This window comes from Pimephales promelas, chromosome 4 (assembly GCF_988280905.1).
Source record: "Pimephales promelas chromosome 4, fPimPro1.hap1.1, whole genome shotgun sequence".
Lineage (NCBI taxonomy): Eukaryota > Metazoa > Chordata > Actinopteri > Cypriniformes > Leuciscidae > Pimephales > Pimephales promelas.
In genome coordinates this window covers 26,548,009-26,572,081 of record NC_142772.1, presented here as the reverse complement: position 1 = coordinate 26,572,081, position 24,073 = coordinate 26,548,009, and the positions used below count along the sequence as shown (strand labels likewise).

The following is a 24,073-nucleotide window of genomic DNA, read 5'->3' as shown; positions in this document are numbered from 1 at the left end:
ATATTCATTTTACTCTATGAGGAGCAGTAAGTGACCTGGATAATTAATAGGCGGCCCAAAAAGTAACCACTGTTTCATACAGTGTGACAAAAAAGTGATTTCGCTCTTGCATTCATTGAAACTGTAGCTTGTTACTTGAAAAGCTACACTTTTGAAACTTGTAATGAAATATTGTCATGATACTCAAATGAGTGGTTTTATTTCAGCCAGTAATACAACCTTGTAAAATATTTAATACAGTATGTGATGACATTATACATTTTAAAATCAAGTGTGACATGGCTTTTTGAAATCATTTTCGTACACAATTACACCATGACAATCTGATTTAGTCTGGGCAAAGGTCCATGCTCATCACAGAAGGGCCTTTCTCACACCTCCCACATGGGAGTTAAAGAGGCATCCTCCTCTGGCCCTGTAAAATAACACTTAGCTCTGCCAGTACATGCTCAACTCACTGCCACTTAATCCAGTCCGTCAGCTCAAGTACCCGATCAAATGCCATTAGGAGGAACTCCATCAAGGAAAGACAAAGATCAGCTCTTCATATTAGCTTACACATCTCATTATGTCAGCTGATCGTGTGTGTGTGTGTGTGTGTGTGTGTGCGTGTGTGTGTGCGTGCGTGCATGTGTGCGTGTGTAATGGAATGAAAGCAGCACTGGTAGTCTGGCAGTCGGCCAGTTTGGACCAGTGCCAGCGTGACCAGTTGTGTTCTCTAATTAACTCCTGCTCCCTTGCGCCTGTGATTCTCACACACTCACATTCAAAAACACAGAGCCACATTAAGCCCAGCAGTTTCCCAGGAGCTCCAGCTGCACACGCACACACACATACACGTGTTCACACACACTATCAGTGCCACACACAACGAGGGAGCTTCTTGTGATCGATTCTGTTGTCATGGGATTTTTTTCCCAGTATTGATGCTTTTTAATTAGTGGTTTGTTGTTAGCACAGATGGTGATTGTTGCCTTCAAAATTATATATTCCACTAACTTTTTGTTCTTAATCTCCAGTTATGGACAGTGGTCTGTAATATATAATATAGTATATATATAAATGAATATGAGTGATGAATAATCATATATATTTCAGTGTTGTAGTTGAGACCACCTCACTCGAGTCCGAGTCGACACCGAGACCAGAGAGAGTCGAGTCCGAGTCAAGACCGAGTCCATAGAGAGTCGAGTCCGAGTCGAGTCCGAGACCAGAGACGGTCGAGTCCGAGTCGAGACCGAGACCAGTGAGGGTTGATTACCTAATTTACTTTTATTTACTTAGAGAAATCTTTTTTTTTTTTTTTTTACTGAATTTACTTAGACTTTAAAAAATATGATCAGTTTAGGGTAAAAAGGCCACATAGTAGGTGGTGTTAAAAGTAATTTTATTACAATTTGTCATGCGCAGTTGCGCACTAGAAAATCACCAATCACTGGGCGTGCATGTCAATCAATTTAAAGAAATATTTTATTAACATACATTAATAATCATGAAAAATATTTTTAATTGAACTCGAGTGGACTCGGGAATAATTCAGAGTCCTAAAAAAAAAAAATGTTCGAGTACGAGTCAATTCCGAGTCCAAATGGACACGAGTCCATGACAAGACCAAGACCATTAAAATATGGTCTCGAGACCGAGTCCGAGACGAGTCCGAGTCTCGAGTACTACAACTCTGATATAATTATATATATATGTACTTCTACACTTTTTTAACCTTACATTAGGCATAATGTAAGTCATTACCGCAAAATATACCCTCACAGGGTGATAAGATCATCTTGAAGAAGTGTTTATTTTGCGATAATCGCCAATTAACTGTATGTTATCAAATGTTTTATTAAGCTGTTTACCAAATGAATAAATAAATGAACATGAAATATTGATTTTATTTTGTATTTTAGTGAGGATAAAGAGACTGCAGAGAGCCATGGCTTTGAGAGCCATGTTTTTTTGCCAGCATGTTATTGGTTTTCTGCCAGGGGCCACAAGATGACTCAAAATGATTCAAAATAAAGAGGAAGCAAAGTGTTAAAATAAGCTACAACTGAAAATCAAGATAGTTCTTATTGTAATTCACCCCTCCCCTCAACAAGAATTGTTTTAAAAATTTAATTTCTATAACTGGCAAAGTCATAGAAATTGATCAAATTTTGTAACTATTTAACCATTTTATACATTTTTGGATATACATTTTTAAAGTTATGCCAAGTTTTAAAAATATGTTTAAAAGGGCACTAATATTTACACCGTAAGTTATTTTACTTTGCCTTTATTTTTCCCTCACATCTGCTACCCAAACTTTTGAATGAGCACGCCCATGAGTATAACACCGAGTGTGTATTATTTGCAGTGTCACAGAGGTCACAAGGTATAGAAGTAAAAACATTTCCAAACTTTTAGGTCAACAGTCAGTTTCTCTGTTAAGCTTCCAGGTTTTAGTATGACTTGTAACAGCTCTAGACTGCCTGAAGCTTCATTTTAACTGGGTTCAAAGTCATATCCCAGCTCTGCCTTCATTGCTTTTGTCAAAGTGTGTGTGTGTGTGTGTTTTCAGTCACAAAGAATGTCACCCTGTCACCAGCCCACGTACCTGGTTTGAGGATTGTGAAACATGTCTCTCTTGGACATTAATTGTACAACACAAAAAAAGTGTTTTTTTCTTACATGTTTCTTATGGGAGTCAGTGATTTGCTGGACCCTCAATGTCAGTCGGGGGAGGTCTGGTTTTGTCCTGAAAGCCCTGGTAAAAACCCTGTCTTGGTAGAAACTGAACATTTCAGCTTCAGTGTGTGATAATTTATTGTGTTGTCAAGAGCTCCCTCTACTGAAATCCCGGCGAGATACTTCTGTCAGCATTAACACTTAAAGAGGAGTGACATACTAAGATTAAGATTAATAGCATATTTTACTTTGTATTTCCTGCTTTTGATGAGTTTTGCAAATAAATTAGATTATAAAACACGTACGTATGTCAATGGCATATTTTGTTTGTAATTCATACATTTTTTTTGTTTATATCCACACATGTTGAACCGGTAGTTGCTGAAGGTTGAGTCAGGGTGTGATCAGCAGCCTTGGGGGCTTGACACTATAAGCATCTTGTGTGTCATTCAAAACTATATTGAGACGTTTTATAATGATCACACACTTGCTCAGCAACTGAGTACATCACTAAGGAATGACAGAATGATTGTTAATGACAGACAAGTGACTTGTGAGAGAGGTTTAAATCAATAAGCAGTTGTTTACTCTAGTGAATTAGTTGTTTTTAACATTTTTATAATTTAATACACAGTTTGCATCACACATTATATCATTAGCGCAATAAATGCAAGTGAATATTTTGGATTGTCTCCCTTTGTTCCTTTGCACATGTTTGTTTAAAACCTGTCTATTATATTCTCCAGTATGGTTTGAGAATATCTGTTATTTAAATAGTGACCTAGAGATAGTGGAGAATCTTTAATATTTCTGATTCATTTTATAATTTACTAAATCTCGCTGTCCCTTTTCGGGTTTCAATTCGATTTTGAATCTCAGCTCAGGCAGTGAGTGCAGTCACAGGCTTTTGTACAACACTGAATGTAATTTAATAAAATAGATTATGCCATATAATCAGTGACTTCTAATTCATATAAATCATGTCAGTCAGTCACACCAAGATTTAGATTTAAGTGAGTCTTGAGAGACTACATGCATCAGTGCTCTGCATTCCTGCAGTCATGATGCTGGGAAATAGACCTAATATGACCGTAATGGTCCACTCAAAGGTGAAGCAGTGCTCTAATGTATTTTCCATCTGTTAATATTTAATACAACATAGTAGACGTCATTAATTACCCCTTTACTGGTCACTCTAGCTTAGTGATGGCCTCTGAAAGTGACAGTGGCACAATTACATCATCTGTATGAATCTCTAATTCACTGTTAAAGCTCCTGGCACCTCAAGCGAAGAGGGCAGAGTGGTGAATAGATGAGCAATGTATTTAAGATGTGGAAAAATTCACCTGGTATTGTTTAAAAATGAGAAATTCGCAAATGTTTCTCGGGTTTTGGAATGTATATTTTCCCTCTTGTCTTCCTTGCGGCAACATCTGCATTCAAATACTGTTAGAGAAGCCGAATTCTCACGTTTCTGTTTTGTTAGGCTTTACATTATGTCGCTCTACAACTTGCCACACAGTTGATCTGCACAAACAGATTAAACCCACACATGGACAACCACTTACTTAGCAAGGGTAGATTTATTTAAATGAACAGACTGGTTCAAATGTCAACTTTGTTGCCATACCCTGTACATCTTGAAAATATGAAACACAGATTTTGACACGTCAGGTGCAGGTAACTTGACAGGCTTTACTGCATTTTACTTTGTTTGCTTGTCGTATTTGGAACAGAGCATGTTTTATTCGTGCCGCAGGCTTGGAAATGTCACATATGAGTAAAAGCCCGTTGTGTTGTATTCACACTGTACCTTTTTCCGAGGCATTGATTGCATTGGTCCTTTAATATTGGTGACAGCTAATACACTCCTAAATGATCGGTTATTATCTCCGGGGCCTTGTTCCATGTGCCCCGCTGTTTCCAAAGGTCATCCCTCTGTCTTCCTGTATCGACCTGCCCGCCTGTTAACGTGGCCCAAGACTTATTGAAAGTGAAGGTTGAGGAACATATTTCCATCAGGTTGCAGTCTTCTCCTTCACGAGATGGCTTTTAAAAGGCTCTTTTGAGCATGTCCATTCAGAGAGCGGGGACAGGATGAGAAAACATAATGGATATGCCGATAAATTGAAAAGCGCCTTTAAAATGCATGTGGTTTCCCACTGGTGTAGATGTATTAGCATCCAGCCTTAATATGATGCATTTAACGATAGAAGGGATTTCTTGCGCATTTTATAACTTCATAACTGCAATAACTTAAAGCAAAATGATCTTCTAGTATCTTCTAGTAAAGTATCTTCTTTTTTTTCTTTTCACAGCTATACGAACTGGACGATGATGAGAAAAGGAAGGAGTTTCTTGACGATCTCTTCAGTTTCATGCAAAAAAGAGGTGAGTCTTGTTATGTACAGCTATTCAGATCTCGAAGGGCCGAAGCACACACCCCTTAACACCCACATTGCAAAACCACATGTTGCCTTTAGATGATAAGGCTCACATATGGTAATTATAGGACTTGCTGGTGATCTTTTAGCCACATGTCCAGGTAAAGTTATATTCACTGATCTTCATAGCAAAGCAAATAACAAAGCAAGCTTCTTCTCTCTTTTTTTTTTTTTTGAAATATATATAAAAAAATAAATAAATATAAGGTTTTCAGGATTTTTTAACGAAGTAATATAACAAGGATCTCATTTCATAAGAGCAATTGGAATAAGTTGGTTTGATATAATTGTGTGCCACCTGTGTTTGGAAACAAAGCATCATAAATCTCTAAGCACCCATCTGCAGTCTTGCCAACAATAGAAATGCAGGGTTAATTGTTTTGGTAAAGGCTGAGAATGTGTGGATACTATTGTGATAGGCTTTTTCAGGTTTCCTGCTTGAACCGTCCATTTCTCTGAAGTGTTGCTGCCACTGTGGCGTGTTTCTGCCCCTGATGCTATCTGAAACAACGGCTTCTGCTGTTTGTTTTATAATTACTCTCAGATTATGTGAAAACATCCCTGAGGGGATGACCTTGCCACAGTAGGGAAGGCAGCATCCTGGTATTATGTTAGCCGCCATAGCATAATACATTTTTTTTTTTTTTGCTTTATTGAGGAGGGAGGTACATCATCGGATCGTTTTTTTCCCACAAGGTGCTTTAGCCGACATCAGTCTCCGATATTTTATAGAGGAAATAGAGGAACGTTAATGGCCTTGCATAATATGAGATAGTTTGCAGCCTTTCCAAGACAAGACAGAGCTATTTTAAGTACGCAGGACTGTTTTTTGTTGTAATATGTTACAAAACCTCTGTTTTGGTAATATGGTGTATTTTCACTGTAATTTCGGTTTACGTCCAAGTTTTTCATAAACTTGTTACACTTTTGTATCTATGTGAGCAAACAATGTATTTGATTATTTCCATAATACAATCAAATTTAAAGATGGTATATTTCTAAATAAAATAAAATATGATATAATAATAAAGATATAATTATGCTACTAGTTTTTACTGTATTTGTGATCAGATAAATGCAGCCTGGAGAGCATGAGAGGTTTCTTTCAAAAACAGTAAAAAATAAGTGCCCCAAAAATTTGAATGGTAGTGTATGTAAACAAAGTACATCAGCTTACAAACAGAATAGAATATGTAATATATAATTCTGTTCTTCAGAGGAGTTTTTACTTTGATTTATTGTACATTAAAAGCCAAAGCTGTAATATACAGCCAATATCTCAGCACTTTTGTTTGAAATGTACTGAAAAGTTTTATTATGAACTTGTCAGGCGCAGTGCTCTGCAAGACAAACTTGTTTTCTGAGGAAGAAGAATTGAGCGTGTTTCTTTTCTTTTCCTCTCTTAATCCATGAACAATGACGGATGTGCTTTTCTAACAGTTGTGACTGCCTTCCTTACACATTACACTAAAGGTACTTGGCAGGATCTCAATAAAATCCTTGCAGATTTTCATTAATATAATATATTATAACTGAATAGTTTAAACCATTGTGACAGCTGGCTAATAATTCAGAGCTCACTTCATGCTTTTGTCCATATATACACTACATATTAGTGCTATGATGTTGAGATATTCAGCAGTCTGTGTTTTTGAAAATGTACAGTATTGGATTACTTAAATTTCTTATAATAAACTGGTATATTATATATTTATTAATCATTAAATTAATTAATTTGATGTTGTTTCTCTTTTCAAAAAGATGCCACATTAAAATGAATAGAGGAAAATTGAAAGTAAAGTCATAAAATAATCTTATAATAAGCCTTTTACAAGAACAAGGTTTTGAAAAAGTCAAAATTACAGAACTAATAAAATGGAAATGCAATCGTAGCATTACTAATTATAATCTATTTTGTTGTAATCTGTTACTTATGTGTCTTTTATAATCCGTCAGACATACTGTGTTTGAGAGCAAAAATAATTGTATTGTCTTTAAATATTGCAAATAAAGTCTTCTTAAAGCTGTTTTAATTACAAAAATAAAGTAATTAATATCAAACCTCTTTGCAGTGTGAGACGAGTACATTTGTGTTTGTCTTTGTGCAGTTTTCATCACACACACACACAGAGATTTGCTCTCTGCTCTGCTGTCATTGTCTGTGACTCTAAAACCTTTGCTTACAGGTTGAAATGTTTTAAATGAAAGTGCATTTCAGTGGGTGGTATTTAAGCACCCAGAATGAAAGACCGGTTTCTATTGGTCGCTCTCCCTTGGCATAATAATTTGTTGGCCATTTTGACAATTTTGTGTGTATTTGACTTTTTAAGCGCAGTAAGCCACTCATTTTGACTTGCAAAGGTTTTTGAAAGCCGACTTATGTGGTTGCCACTTATATAGATCAGAGGTGTGAGTGTAAAACCTGTGGGAATTAGTAAAATTGTGCACAATACAAGCACTATTTAACTGGAGTGATTGGGACGAGTAATGGTGTGTGTCCACTGGTGCAGAGTGAGTGGAGCTTCCATATGAATGAACTGAAAACTCTCGCTCTGCTTTGCTCGTTCACACACCGAGAGTGAGAGGAGGTGTGTGTGCATGTCGCCGTCGGAGAGAAGAGAGCGAGAATGCGCGGCTGACGTTATTGCCTGTGCCGCTGGCAAAAATCGGAATCGGAAAGACGTTTTCTTGGCATTGTCTCCTTGATCCATATCTCTTATATAAACATCCTTTATTTTTTTTAATATCTCAAATCACATGAAAAAGACAAAGAAATATATTGTTCTAATTGTCTATTTATTAGCTTAATATTTCATCTTTACAAACGTTTCTATCTGTTAGTTTAATTACGAGGACGGAATGCAGAGATACCAGATTTTCGTCATATATGGTGGGAGTCATGACACGTTATATGAGTGACAGATCGGGCGGATCTCATAATTTACTATATAATTATTTTATAAAATAAAAATAAAGAAAATAAATTCATTACTTTAGAAAGAAATATTAAGGGAATCCATAAATGTTTCCCCAAATGTGCACACTTTTGGACTTAAATCCCTAATGGATGTTTATTTAATATATATTATGATCACAAATAAAAATTTCATTTGAAATACCAATAACTGGTATGGTTTTGCGTGTTTGATGTGTATTTCTGACAGAAATTACTATCACTGTTAACTGTTTTTATCATAAACAGTGGTGAAATATTGAAGCTATAGCCCCAAGTTCTTCTAATGATATATACATTTCAAGCTTAAATAAGACTGTCATTGTAATATACTCCCTGAACTCGGTTACTAAGCATTTAAAGTCCTTTAAATTGTTTAAAATACCTGAGGAATGAACCAAACTGTGTCAATTGTGATAAAACCTCCAGATGTTATGGACATCACCATTTTTGATACTGTCACACAGCGGTTGTGACTTCAGATATGTATTCAGTTTACATTCTGAATGAACGAAACATTTCAAGACTCACTCCTTGCTGTCAATCCCAAACAGCGACTATGAATGCAGCCATCATCGACAAGCATTACAGATAGATGCCTTTTAATTCTTTGCACTTCGTTTTTTTTTATCTTGTTTGTTTTTTGTTTGTTTTTTTTAGAAAATGTTGAAATATTAATGGCAGAAGTTACGGTTATTATTTCTTGTTATGAGAAGTAAAGGATTAATCGACTGATCAAAAATGAATTTGATTAATCTAGTTAGTTAGTTAGTATTATACCCAGTAAATCTTTTCTGAAGCTTTCCATACAGTTACAGTTTCCATACCATTTTTTTTTTTTTTTGGCCATTTTTGACTAGTCAAACTTTGCAACAGATTTTCTTGTTTTAACTCCACCTTGGTGGTTTGGTTTAATGTTTGAGTCAGTTCCAGGTCACAGGATATCTGATGTATTTTTCCTGAGAGGCAACAGATGACAGAGAGTACTGAGTTGTCAGTTAACTCTCATCTGTTTTGTGAATTTGTGATGACAGGAATGCAGACCAGGTTTTATCGCGGTTCATGCTGTTGTTATTGCGCCATGGGCTAATCCATCAGAGACAGCCAACGAGGAGTCACCCAGTCTAGTGATGCCATCACATAAAAATGCCTGAATGCAGCGAAGTGAAGCTCTTCCCGTCAGCTCAGGCATGAGATCAAATATACTGTAATTAAATCTGCCTCTGCTGCCTCTGTTCTTATGCTTGATGGATAAATCTGTATTGATCATATAGAACACCGAATGCACTCATCAAGGGTTTACTTACTTTTATACACATTAGATCAAACATGTAAATGTTTCTACAATTTTGAATGCACCTGGGGTATTTTAAACAAATCCTTCCCTATCTTTTTAGAATAAAGCTTTTTTTAATGTCATCGATCTGCATGAATCTCTCATCTAAATGAATCTCTCAGCACACAATCCAGGTGACCTGCTGTACTTGTTTTACTGTTGTGTTCTCAAACATGTCTCTATGGTGTTAAAAGACCGAGTGGCCTTCATAGCTGTTTTATCACACTGACAGCATGAATAGAATGGGAACTCCCATTTAACACTCTCCATATTAAGTATTGTCACTCATTATGGTGATTTGTGAATGACAGTTGGAGCTGTTTGTTAACTGAGATTAGACCATTGTGACAGAGATTCAAGATACATGTTCACTCAGTAGATGCTAATAGACCGGGGCAGTTCTAGGGTCACTGGTTATCTGAGGCTTATGAGGCTGATGTATAGAAACAGATTGTGCTTCTGCAAGTTCCGTCTAAACATGATGTTGCATGTGGATGAGTGTTATTTTTGGCAATCAAAAAGTCAAAGTATTTTGTCAGTTACTGTGGTTAAATTCCTCCGATCTAATTGTACACATTGTTGTCCATTTTCCTTCGCTCAGGAGCTTCAAATTTCTGTGCGTACTTCTACAGTGACAGGTGATAATTTCATCATCATGAGTGTACTTTTTTGTACCAGATTAAAATCGCTTTCTCCTGTGAAAATGTCAAATATGCGCTGCCCCCACTGCCATGGGTGTTCATAGCAGCACATCGTTAGTGGTTTTTCTGGTTTGAAATTTGGTAGGGATCATATTACAAGCGACATACTGCATATTATAAATGACATTTCAAGGCGTATTTGGAATGAATAAGATTAATGGCATGTTGTAATTTCAGACGAAAACACAAACAGCTAATATCATATTACAGCTCTTATTAAAAGCTGCACTTGCTGATTGTTTTTCTGACTTTCCTGAACTTTATTATCACAGCTCTTTGGCACATGGACAACAGGTTTCCCTGGCAAATACTATCTGTATTACTGACATTCTGTAATCTGGCTGGTTTTGTTCTGATTAAGATTTTGCTTTTTTACTTTAGGTGTTTTTGTTCCAGCTGGGGATTCACAAATCCCTAGGGCTTGGTATTATTATTGCAGGAAGTTGATTAGATGGTGATAGAAATGTTTTCATTTAAAAACATAAATATATACAATATATGTTATATGTAAAAAAATATATATATATAAAAATGGTCACTTATTATTATTTTTACACTTAAACCTTTTTTTTAAATAGTAACATTTGTGGACATATATGTCTAAAATTCATTATATTTAATGATAGATTAGAATAACTAAAATAAATCAGGGGTTTAATGCTTTTGCCAACATTTAGTTATGCATTTTGGCTTCATGACCAATTAATTCAGATATTTGGTCAAATAATGTATGGTAACATTTAAATGTACTTATTATTATTTATTGTAAAAATGCTTTATTAATTTTATTACCTTTTTAAATTTATCACTAAGGGTTTTCTCAACTTGAGTTTTTTTGGGGGTTTCTTTGCCACTTGCTAGATCTTCTTAAGGGAACATCTGCATAGATTTATTTTGTTGTCGTCAGTTCTCTCTTAAATTTACATATTAACTGAATGTCTGGAAAGCGATCAATAGCCTGATTTTTTTGTGTGTGTGTGTTTGACATGAGGAAGATAAATGGCAGGATGCAAACGATCCACCTGCTGTTACTTTGGTAAATTTTAGCAGTACAGTATAATAGAGGAAAGGTCAATGATCATATTTAGATCTTTGACAAGTATTGGTTACTGTGAAATCTGAGCTTGAACCTAGCAAAGATTTCAGAATGCAAGTAGGACAAGCATCTTAAATGTATTTTGATGTGCAGTGTGAATAATATCGTGATATCATATCAAAATGAAAAATCATCATTTACCCTCATGTTGTTGTTTTACTATGGAACAAAGAGATTTTTTTACCAATTATAAAGAAAGGGAAGAATTAGAGCTATCGTGTTTAAGAAAATGTAATTTAAGTAGTTCAAAAAACCCTGAAAAGTAATCCAAATTAGTCCATATTTTTAGGAAAATTAATACGTCTGAAAAAATAAAAATTAATAAGTCTGAAATTAATACTTATATACACCAAGGATGCATTCAATTGATTAAAAGTGATAGGAAAGTTATTTATAATTTTACAAAATGTTTTTATTTTAAATAAATGCTTTTCTTTTTAACTTCAAATTTTTTTTATAAGAATCCTGAAAAAAGTCACAGTTTTCTTCAAAAAAAAAAATTACGCACCACAACATTGATAATAAAAATAAAAAAGACTTCTGAAGAATAATGTGAGATGTAAGATGGCAATAACGACTATACTGAAAATCCAGCTTTGCCATCATAAGTTTAAATTACATTCTGAAATATATTTAAATACAATTGAAATTGTAATAAAACTTCACAATATTACTGTTTTTCCTATTAGAAAGAATTTTGGATAATTGCAAAAGCAAAAGATTTCCCTCCCAGAAAGAAGTTCCACATCAGTTTAGTCACAGGATCAAGTAACAGCTTGACGATAGTAAGAAAATGAAAGCTTTGGTTGAAATCTTCTCAGCTTCACTATGTGTCCGGAACACATTAAAAACCTATACACGAAAGGTTCTCCCCCGCTGTGAGTGAATTCGTGCCAGGACTGTTGTCCCCTGTAGGCCTGGCCTGAGACCAGAGGTCATTGGCCTTCCCAGTGTCCCCCGGACCTTGCGATCATCAATCATAACCTGTCAAATACGAATCGTTTGTCGCCAGCCCCTGTGTGTACTGAGATGGCCGTATCTTTTTTCACATCAAAATGGCTGCCTCTATTTCACAGCTCAACACAAACAGTCCTGTGTTTGCGTCCGCTCATGGAAGAATGTAGATGATATTCCCTGCTCCCCCAGAGAGCTTTATATAGAGAAGAAGTATTTATGACCAGCTGTTTAAGACCTGAATACTGCAAATTATACCTCTGTCAAAATGGAGATATCATGTGATTCCAGAAGTTTTCAGAAACACACTGTTGTTTTATAGTGCTGCTATGAAAACCCTCTTTGTTTGACTCTAGCTCTACTATGGGTGTCTCATTATATGAAGAGAAATGAGATTTAAACAACTGATGTAAATCACTTAATTGTATCCTTTTCTTTTAAGTTGCCTTGATGGCTTCTAAAGAATAAATACATCCATCGTGGAAGAGATGGGCTCATTTACGACCCCTGATCTTTAAGCAATAGGAACAATGCGAGTGTTATTGCCCATTGTAAACTGATAAATTCCCACTTTGATTCATGATTCCCACAGGGAGGCAACAATAAATTAATCACATCTTAGGGCAGCATCAGCAGTTTCTTTTGAATAAATCAATATTTGACACTTTCATAATTACCTGAAATACTAATGAAGAGAATGGAAGGCCATGAGCGGCCTCGAAGAACAAGTCTTTTAGGGCCAATGGTTCTCGGCGCCCCCCTTAGTGTTAGTCTGGTTTTACACTTGACTCAACTTGATTCTATTGAACCCTGGTGCATTTGCGTTCATCTTACGTCATTACAATCATGTACGCCGCATAATAGAAAACAAAACATGGTCAATATATTTTGTTATTAATTTGGTGTTATTATATGCAGCAGAGTAAATGACACTTTATTTTACTGTATGTGCATTGCAAACTGAATCTTACTGCCAGACACCGGATTGCCATTTATTTGCCCTAATTGCCCTCTATATACGCGAATACACTGCAGGCTCACTTTTGCTCATATATCCAAGGTAAATTATCAACACCATCCTCCCTTATACAGTATGTGTTTTATTGAACTAAATACATCGTCATTGACTAAAGGTTGATTTATACTTTTGTGTTGGACCTACACCTGAGCCTCTACGCTGTAGACTACGCGTTGGTTTTAATTTATACTTCTGCGTTGTTGTCCGCGTTGACTGTATTGTTCACTCAACTGCGCATAATAGCAGCGAATGAATAAAAAACACAATGTTGACCCGTGTTCGGTTTTCTATCATGCGTCGTGCACGTTTGCGATGACGTAATTTGCACGCAAACGCACCAGGGTTCGATAGAATCAAGTTGAGTGTGAAAGACCAATGCTGCGCCGCTGGGCCGCAGCAAACGAGCCCAGCGTAAAAGCCCCGTAAAACGCAAGTGCAGGTTACTCGTGCAAACCCGAGTCCATGTTGCTTTCACATTCACGCAAATCGCGGCACAGTTCAAGAGCAACCGAACACAGACCACCTCCTTCAGGTAGCCTCAGGTTCGTTACCCTGGTGCGCACCCGGGTCCGCATGACAGCTTTCACACTTGCAATTTTTCATGCAAACCATGCACACTTAAACTACTAGAATACAGGCAAACCTTTAATTGCCCCCTTAGGCCCCTTTTCCTTTGTAGACAGTGACGGTGACATGACTTGACGTGAAGTATGGTAACTCATACTCATAATTTGTCCTCTGCATTTAACCCATCACACATTAGGAGCAGTGATTAGTGAACCCATACACTGCAAACCTTTGAAGTGTTTCTTAAATGTCACTTTGGAGAAAAGCATCTGCCAAATGAATAAATGTAATGTAAAGCTACCTACTGTTCAGAGAGGACTTACTTAAGCTTGTTGGTCAGTGCAATTTGCCTGTTTTATACAGATGGATAAAGATTTTTTCTAGCATTGTTTACAAATTAGCCCTTCATTTCATGCTTCGGAAGAGCATGCAATCGCAGACACGTTGTCCTTCCATTATCTGGCTGAAGTGAATGATGAAAAAACACAGACTGCTGATGAAGGCAGCCACATAGATGATTGGCCCCAACACTGGCTTATTCCCTTCAGCACATTTTCAATTAAACCTTTTTAGCCAGTGAGCAATTAACAGTAGGCAGCTATGTGAGCTCGGCAAAACGTGTTGCTCTGCACTCCATAATCACTCATTGTCATAATGATGCATGAGCTGATCAAATTGTTAGGGATGACAAAAGCTTGTACTGGCCTTTATTCACTGCATCTTATTCAGGGGACCAGAGGAGCTGAATACATCACCTCGGAAATCGAGCGCTCGTAAATCTTCTTTTAAAGACGCTTATCCAGGTTTAGATTCAGCCCAAAGGTGGCTTTTGTATAGTGAGGTTTTATTTATTGTTCCAGCCTCATTTCGTTTGGCCTTTTGTGCATGGGAATAAATAATTATTTGTGCATTATTGTGTTTTAACTTCAGCCAAAAGTGATGACCGAAAGGGATACTTGTACAATATTTGCCTTTACCCTACTATAGTTCAATTAGACCATCAAAATATAAGGCGTATGTTAAATTGGTATGAAGAACACACTAAACTACAGCTTATCATGAGATCTGGGTTTTACTCTACTATGCAAAAAATGCATACTGTAGAATAAAAATGGGTCATACTTTAGTTTAGCGTCCATTTTTCACTATTAATTACGACTTTTGCCTCAAACTCCTAATTACTGCTTATTAATAGTTATAAAAGATAGTTGTTAAGTTTAGGTATTGGTAGGATTAAGGGATAAAGAATATGGTCATGCAAGATAAGGCATTAATATGTGCTTTGTAAGTACTAATAAACAGACAATATCCTCGTCATATGCAAGCTTAGCTAATAAGCAACTAGTTAATAGTGAGAATTGGGCATTGGACCCTAAATTAAAGGGTTTCAGTGTTTCTTTCATGAAATAAAGCATGTGTGTGTGAACTTGAGATGCACTGCTTTATCGTCTAATAATCAGTATCGGCCGTTAAAGGATCATGAAACCCTGCATAAAAGTATCAGCAGATATCATTGTGAAAATTTGGCTATCAGTATCAGTGGAGAAATTTTCTATTGGCACATCTATAATATATAAATCAGTTGTTAATCTAAGTCCCTTATACGCAAGCTTTTTCCATGTCTACCTACATTCATTCCAAATCCAAGAATCATTCGTCGACTTCGATTCAAGTATAGAAGGAATGCCTTCGCTGCCCACCATTACTGTGTGTGTGTGTGTGGGGGGGGGGGGGGGGGGTTATTGTGTTAAAAATCACATGTTCAATCTCCAAACAGATCCTCCATACTCGCCTTGCAGTTTTTTTCATAATTCTGCATGTTTCATTGTGTTATCCCAAATGAAACAATTGAAAACAGAGAGTGTACATTTTACACCCTTAGCACAACTACACAATAAGCTTAAAATACATTTTAATATGTTTGAATAAAGGCAAATGACATAAATTTTAGCCACTACTGTATATATACATTCGCTCAAAGTGTCACTTGCAACAGATAAAGGGATATAGTGGATATAGATAAAGTGTTATGTGTCAAGAATAATATTATTTCAATGAATTATTATTTTATGTCATATTCTATTAATATCATTTTTTTCTGTACAATAAAAATGTTGGTATTGTGTTGGATCATCATTAGAGGGATACTTCTCTGAACAATTATTTATTAATTCATTTCAAATCGAGACCCTTGATACTTACTTTTACTTCAGTGACTTGTGTGGTCAGTTTGAGGAGAAGTTAGAAACATCAATCGATTGTTTTAGACATTTGTGCTACTTTAGATCTAATGCCAGTATTGTCTCAGAGAGAAAGCAGATAAATCTTTAGTTTTAATAGTGTCTCTTAGTTCACATGCCAGAGAGGCAAAATGAAGCCGTAATTACAAGTCTTAATTGATGTGTTTTTACCTTGATAGACCATAGCTCTGCTCTCCTTGGTCTTTTCAGACTGTGGCTTGGCTTGCTGTTGTTTGCTCTATATTTCTTTGCGTATTGATTGCTATTATGGCAAATCCAATGGGCACAATAGAACTCTATCAGCAAAATACAGGTTAATTATCTGGAGGTCAGGTGGTCTCAGATGCACACAAAGGGCTTATCCTCTTCACACATTACAACCTAACATTAAATCGTGAGCGCAAATTATCACCAAGGTTTTTTTTTTTTTCATTCAGCAAATGAACTGGCAATTGGAAGGAGAGCAGTGTTTAAGCATCGACATCTGAGAGTTTAGATGTTTGGCAACTTTTGTTCTTTTTTTTTAAAGCCATTTGCTCTTTATTGTCAAAATGATTATCTCCAAGGGCTGTAGGGTACTTATTAGATCATGGTAAATGATTTTTCTACTGATTATACGGCGTGAAATCATTTTTACTAATTGAGATTTTACTCTTATTATAAACACACACGTTCTACAAATAAAAAGCCATGGAAGCCAGAATCTTTCTTTTCACTGGTGGTGAAACAGTGCAGACCTTTGACTGAAGGCAAAAAGTGATATTTTTGCTAAGTGGAGGGGGAAGCTGTCGGACGTTTTACTTATGCCTGACTGATTGGCCTTATAAGCGGCCGAGAGGCTCGTCAATGAGCTTGAGTTAATGGCATTGATTGTGGATATTGTGCTTTTTTCCCCGGCTCCTGCAGGGACTCCAGTGAATCGGATTCCTATCATGGCCAAGCAGGTGTTGGATCTCTACACTCTCTACAAGCTTGTCACCGAAAAAGGCGGCTTAGTGGAAGTCATCAATAAGAAAATATGGCGCGAGATTACCAAAGGCCTAAACCTTCCTACCTCCATCACCAGCGCGGCTTTCACCCTCCGAACACAGTGAGTGAGATAACTTCAGACAAGAACAACTTGTTGATAACTGCCAGTTGATTCTTGTCTATCTTATCCAATTTAATTATCTGCTTTTAAAATAGAGAGAGTGAAGTCTGTATTTTACAGTGTTTGGTAAAAGTAAGAAAGAGGTTTTTACAAATATAGACTACATTTGTTCAGCAAAATTGAGATCCATCAAGCAAACTATAATGCTGTGTAAGAATTGCTTTAATACAGACTAGGGCTCGCTATTTCACTTCAAATACGGCATTCATGGTGGAAGAATCTAAAAACACAAAACACTGTGGCCAAAGACATTTTCCATGTTTAAAAATGTGTCATAGTCCGAAGTCAAGAGTGTGTCCTGTGTGAAAAATCCACACCCCTGTGTGAAGAAGACACATTGACACACTTGATTGCAAATGGATTCCTGTAGACAATATATTGACTTCCAAAGTTGCTTTTTGTTTATCCAATGGTTTCCACACAATATATACTAACACAAATGTATTTAAATTATATTCATTTTGGGAGTTTCTTGATATATTGATACACACTACTAAATGTAACTTAAAAATGTAAGATTTATTAATGCTTCTGAAAGAAGCATTTATTTGAATATAGTAAAGTTATTATGCGGCTTAATATTTTTGTAAGAAAACATTACACTTTTTTCTGATTTAAAAAAAGAACAGCATCACACATCCTTGTTAAATAAAAGTAGTCATTTTAGAGAATTCAACTTTTCCCAAAGTTTACATTTGAATTAATTTTACTTTTGACTCAATTTAAGCCCCTTTCACACTATAAGCGACTTTGTCACTGCAGGTCGCCAGTGGCTGCGCTGGTCAGGGCCTTCCCACTACTGGTTGCCTAGTAATGTTTGTGAGTGACATTAACAGATGTTACTCTATGTTAGACAACAAATACGTTTTCTTGCCGCTACAAACAAACATTGTGGAAGGAAAAGTCTAAATATACATGGAATCAGTACATAAAACGCATAATATTAAAGATGAACAAGAAACTTGGATTGCAAATACCGGTCTATCTATGTTCAATACAGTGAATACAGTTGATCATGAGCCTATTTTTAAAGACAAAAGTTGGTAACCCTTTACTTGAAGGGGTGTGCATAAGACTGACATGACCCCTTCATAATCATGACATAACATATGTTATGAATATGAAGGAAGTTTTATGCATATTTGTGACAACTGTCATTAAGTGTAATTCGCTCCGTTAAGACATTTTTAATGCAAATATGACATTGTTTGAGATGTCTTTCTGACACCTTGACAGAAACCAATACATCATAACCTGTCAGTGTCTTTGTCATGACAACTTGACATTACTAAGACAACACAACCTGTCATAAACATGACATAGCAGATTAATTATCAAACTTAAGAACCCACCTAGCTTTATTGGTTAACATTACATTAAACTATCAGGTGGTTGGTTTTGACATTGGCTGTCATGACATTTTAATGACAAATTCAATTAGTACCGTAGGTCACGAAAAATATTCATGACAGTTATAATGGCCTCATGACAGCCAATGTCAAAGCCAACCACAATTTTATGTCAAGTTGTCATGACAAAGATACTGACAGGTTATGATGTTATGGTTTATGTCAAGATGTCATAACAAAGACATCTTCAATAATGTCATATTTGCATTCAAAATGTCATTATTGAGTGAAAGACACTTAATGACAGTTGTCATAAACATGCATAAACCCTGCTTCATATTCAAGACTTATGTCATGTCATGGTTTAGTGTCATATCACTGTCAGTCTTATGCACACCCCTTCAAGTAAAGAGTTACCCAAAAGTTTTCTGTTTCTTCCAGCTGTTAGTGGAACATAACGTTATTGTGATGAACTACATTTTTGGTTACTCTGCTATTACACCTGTGTGTAACACTTACAGATGAACATACAAATAAATGAGGACAGAGTTAAATGAGATTAAATAAATGTTAAAAACACTGTATATTTCACTACTCAGCGGCAGCATAAAAACCTGCATCTTACCTTTTGATACTCAAATGTTGTTTGGTGCTTAGGACTAATGCAGATTAATTATTTAATAAAGACCTCTGTATTAAGTTTTTCAATGATATCTGGGTGAACATGCATACGTGTAAGATGGGTTCTGTTCCATAACTATAACCTTCCAAGACCGATTTTTGCAGATTCCGATTTTCACAGACAGACAGCAGCAGGAATATTAAGCTGCTGTCACTTTTTGTCCGAGTTTTTGCACGGATCCAATTTACCGTTACACAACATGCGTTATCTTTCTCAACTAATTATGTTTCAAAACTGACCGTGTTTAACTGAATACTTCCAAAAATGGGCATTTTGACATCATTTTGTGTGTATTTTTGACCATTAAATCGCAGTAGGCCACTCATTGGTTGTGACTAACAAACTGCTTGAGACTGAGATACTTGTATAGATTAGAGTGCGAAACTTGCAGGTATTTATAAAATTATGCGTAATACATGCACTTTTTAATCGGAGCAAGTGAGTAAGAAGAGGTGTGTGTCTATGTCACTTCGCCGTCGGAGAGAAGAGAGCGAGAATGCGCTGCTGACAAATGCGCTGTTTCGCTGGCAACAAAATGGACCAAAATGACTCAGAATCGTAAAGACGTGAGACTGACTGGCCGGTCACTGGTCCAGGCCAATCGTGGAAAAACGTTTGATTCCAGTCCCTGATCAGAATCTGTGCCATCTGCGGTTAAATTCTCTGAATCGATTAAGAGAAAATCGCAATGCATGGCAGAATACATTTTTTTGTTTCTCCCACCCCTACAGTTTATTAGCTGTAATGTCATTGTGATTAGGTTGTACATCACAGAATGCATTTAATGTTCCGTCTTTTGTTCTCTACAGGTATATGAAGTACCTCTATCCTTATGAATGTGAAAAGCGGGGACTGAGCTCTCCCGGGGAGCTTCAGGCAGCTATCGACAGCAATCGTCGGGAAGGGCGTAGACAGAGTTATGGCTCAACCCTCTTCAATTACTCCCCTGTGGGCACCCCCACATTACTGTCTTCCCCAAAACTCCAGATGCCCCACATCAGCATGCCCAGCATGCCCAATGGCGGGCACATGACTCAGACCTCTGTTATCAAGAATGGTATGTGTTTGTGATAGTATTTCCGTTACTACTTAAAAAAAAATTCTGTTAAAATACTTGAAAAATACTTGAATCGATAAAATTTAATGTAATTTTAACTATACAGCTGAACATACATTATTTTCCTCCTTTACACAATAATTATTTGCTGTGTCAATAAAATAATATAGACCATGCAGAAAGAAATTAAAATACGAGTAAGTAATACAAATTAAAATTACAATATGTATAATCTAACCATTATAAAGCAACTAAAAGTAATAGAATTATATTAATTGTTGATTTTTGAAGAAAAAGTGGTATTCCTCATCAGGAAATTGAATGTTATTGCAGACCATCTAAATTACAACCTAGAGATCCTCCAAAGGAGATGTCATCTCTCTTACACAATAACAGTGCCACTTCTTACTCACACTGTGGCCTGAATGGTCATCAGAGCAGACAGGAAACAGCTTGCAGGACTTCCTCTTGCCAAATCTGCCAGTTTCCTCATCACACCAGCAGGAGCAATGAAACACAAAGAGACATGGGCTACTTCGTGATTCAGTAATGTGCCCATATGGAAAAGGACAAGTCACGCAACTCTTTAGAGATCAAAGACCTTTACAAATCTGATATTTATAGTGTTTACAAAGCAGCTTTAAATAGATCTCAGTGCTTATTGCATGACTTGAGTCATACTCATACTTCCCTATATACTTCCCTAATTATTATAGAATCAGTTTTAAAGTATTAGGTTTATAGTATCAAAATGAATGTCAGATTTAAGCTATAAAATAGGTCCTTTTCATCGTGTGGTGAGTTTGAAAATATAATTTGAATAGACAAAAAAACAAAAAAAACAATGCATATTTAATTTACTGATTTTTATTTATAAAATCACAAACAAAAGAAACTAACACTTTAAAGTTGAAAAATGAACTATAATACATATATACAAGTCTTTTTGTGACATACATATGCACACGCCACATGCTAAGATGCGTGAAAGAGGAACGGCCATCTGCCTCCCAAGTTTCATCTAAAATCATCCCAATCACCTCTTCTGCTGTCTACCACTTCATTCACCATGTTTTTGTTCATTTCTTTTATTATTTTATGCAATCCACAACACTCTAACCTACCGCGCTTCGTATCTCTCTGTTCAAATCCTTCCTTCCCGCTCTGCCAGAAAGCTGCTGTCATTTGCGCTGAAAAACACGTTATCTACTGTCAGGGGCAATTTGAATTGTTTTGATAGGGCAAACAGTTTAAGAGTTATGGTAAAATGAACACAGCTTGCTGGTATGTGTCGGCAACGACAAAGCCAGTTTAAAAGGGTTAAAAAAAATTAAAAATAATAAAACACTCTACCATACAAAATAAAAAAGTCAGTAAGATTCGGGAGTGTAGTGGGGGAAATAATTATTTGATCCCCTGCTGAATTTTTAAGTTCGCCCACTTTCAAAAAAAAAAAAAAAAAAAATTAAGGATAACATATCAACCAAAAAGAAATCCAGAAAAACACATTATATAAAGGTTGTAAATTGATTAGCATTTGATCGAGTGAAATAAGTATTTGATCCCCAAGCAAAACATACCTTAGTACTTGGTGGAAAAACCTTTGTTGGCAAGCACAGAGGTAAGATGTTTCTTATAATTGGTCACCAGGTTTGCACAGATCTCAGGAGGGATTTTGGTCCACTCCTCTTTACAGATACTCTCAAAATCCTTCAGGTTTCTTGGTTGCTTGGCAACTCAATGTTTCAGCTCCCTCCACAGATTTCCTATAGGATTACAGTCTGGAGACTGGTTAGGCCACTCCAAGACCTTAATGTGCTTCTTCTTGAGCCACTCCTTTGTTGCCTTGGCGGTATGTTGTGGGTCATTGTTGAAAGACCCATCCACGACCATCTTCAGTGTTCTGGCTGAAGGAAGGAGGTTCTCGTCCAAGATTTGATGGTAAATTGGCCCGTCCATCTGCCCCTCAATACAGTAAAGTTGTCCTATACCCTTAGCAGAGAAACAGCCCCTGAACATAATGTTTCCACCTCGGTGCTTGACTGATGGTTTTCTTGGGGTCATTGGTAGCATTTATCTTCCTCTAATCAAATGAGTTGATGCCAAAGAGCGCAACTTTTGTCTCATCTGACCACAGCACTTCCTTCCAAGCCTTCTCTGAATCATTAGATGTTTATTGGCAAACTTCATACGGGCTTCTACATGTGCCTTCTGGAGCAGGAGGACCTTGCGAGTGCTGCAGGATTTCAATCCATTGCGGTATAGTGTGTTACCAATGATTTGCTTGGTGACTGTGGTCGCAACTGCCTTGAGATCATTAACAAGCTCCTCCTGTGTAGTTGTGTGCTGATCCCTCACCTTTCTCATGATCATCTTAACCCCACGATGCACGATCTTGCATGGAGCTACAAACTGAGGGCGATTGCCTTTTCATTGGTATCTCTTCTTTTTCTGAATAATCACACCAACAAAAGTCTCCTTCTCACCGAGTTTCTTGCTGATGGTCTTGTAGCCCATTACAGCCTTGTGCAGGTCTACAATCTGGTCCCTGACATTTGACAGCTCTTTGATATTGCCATTGGTGGTGGAGAGGTTGGAATGGAAGATACAGATTCTGTGGACAGGTGACCACTGAGATTAGGACATCAGGAGTATTTTCCTAAATTGACAGGACTAATTTGTGTTCCACATGGGCATATAACCAATCTGTGGGAGGTAGAATTCTCTCTGGTTGGTAGGGGATCAAGTACTTATTTCACTCGATCAAATGCTAATCAATTTACAACCTTTATATAATGTGTTTTTCTGGATTTTTTGTTTGATATTCTGTCTATTCTCGCATTGATCAGTACTTCTTACAAAGTCAGTCAAGTCAGTCGAATGAAATCCAGGACGCAATCCACAGCTCGTAGGATATCAGCACCCCTTTCATAGAGGAGAGGAGGGTTTGTACACTTAGTGATGAACATATTGATACTTTTGAACCCGGTCAGACTAACCAGCATAAGAGAGAAAAGAACCTCAACAGGCATAGGCCTGGAGTTAGATGGCCAAGAGCTTGTGAGAAAACAGCATGGGACTGAGTAAACACCGATCGATGCTTTGCATTGGAAAGATTAACTGGTACAGTTGAAAAGAACCTGGATAAATTTGGGGACATCATTTACGCATATGCAAGTGAGAAGTTTGGTGTAATGTCTAGATGGCAGCAGAAAATTGAAGGGTTAGTTTCATAATTTTAAAAGCATCTGGGGTTGAGTTAAAGAGATTTGGAGGAAACGCATACAGATGCAAAGAGGCATGAGCCTAAATCAAATCCATCAGACATCCGACCTATCAATCCACCAGAATACCAAATGGAGGTCTGTGCACCTAAGTGGAAAGAGGCAGAGCAGGCTGTGAGAAAGGCAAGGGCTTTATCATCTCCAGGGCCTACTGGAGTTCCATACAGTGTGTACAGGACAGGACAGGTTGTACCAAGAGCATGGCACAGAGCTGGTGGAGTCTTTGTACCTAAAGAAAAAGATGCTACAAGCATCAGTTTTCAGTTTCATATAAGGTGGCTCTTAGCCAAGGCCAGTTTACTTGGCGCCATGACCAATTACTGCGATGTTTGGCTTAAGCATTGAAAGGCAAGCATAACCTGACCAATAAGTTGCCACCTGTTCTAGCAAAAAATTACACACAGAAGACAATATTCCTCCGCCCAGGCAACCACCAAGAAAAGCTCTTAAAACCAATTCTCGCCCAGGACAACTGGAAGCTGCTAGGGACTGGAAAGACTGGCTGATCTTGATCAAAGGCTGTTTTTTCCACCTGAGATTTTGATAAACTTGAAGAGTCTGTTGGTTTATTTGTA

At 36.9% G+C, this 24,073-nt stretch overlaps 1 protein-coding gene across 2 annotated transcripts in view; it reads left to right on the top strand.

The window, feature by feature from the left end:
- The window catches only part of arid3c (AT rich interactive domain 3C (BRIGHT-like)), a 79,273-nt gene that overhangs the window by 47,242 nt on the left and 7,958 nt on the right, over window positions 1-24,073 (top strand). For both annotated transcript variants that reach the window (XM_039650052.2, XM_039650053.2), the window contains 3 exons: window positions 4,986-5,058; window positions 16,883-17,066; window positions 19,967-20,214. In XM_039650052.2, the coding sequence (XP_039505986.2) occupies window positions 4,986-5,058; window positions 16,883-17,066; window positions 19,967-20,214 (505 nt within the window). The remainder of the gene's footprint in view (window positions 1-4,985; window positions 5,059-16,882; window positions 17,067-19,966; window positions 20,215-24,073) is intronic.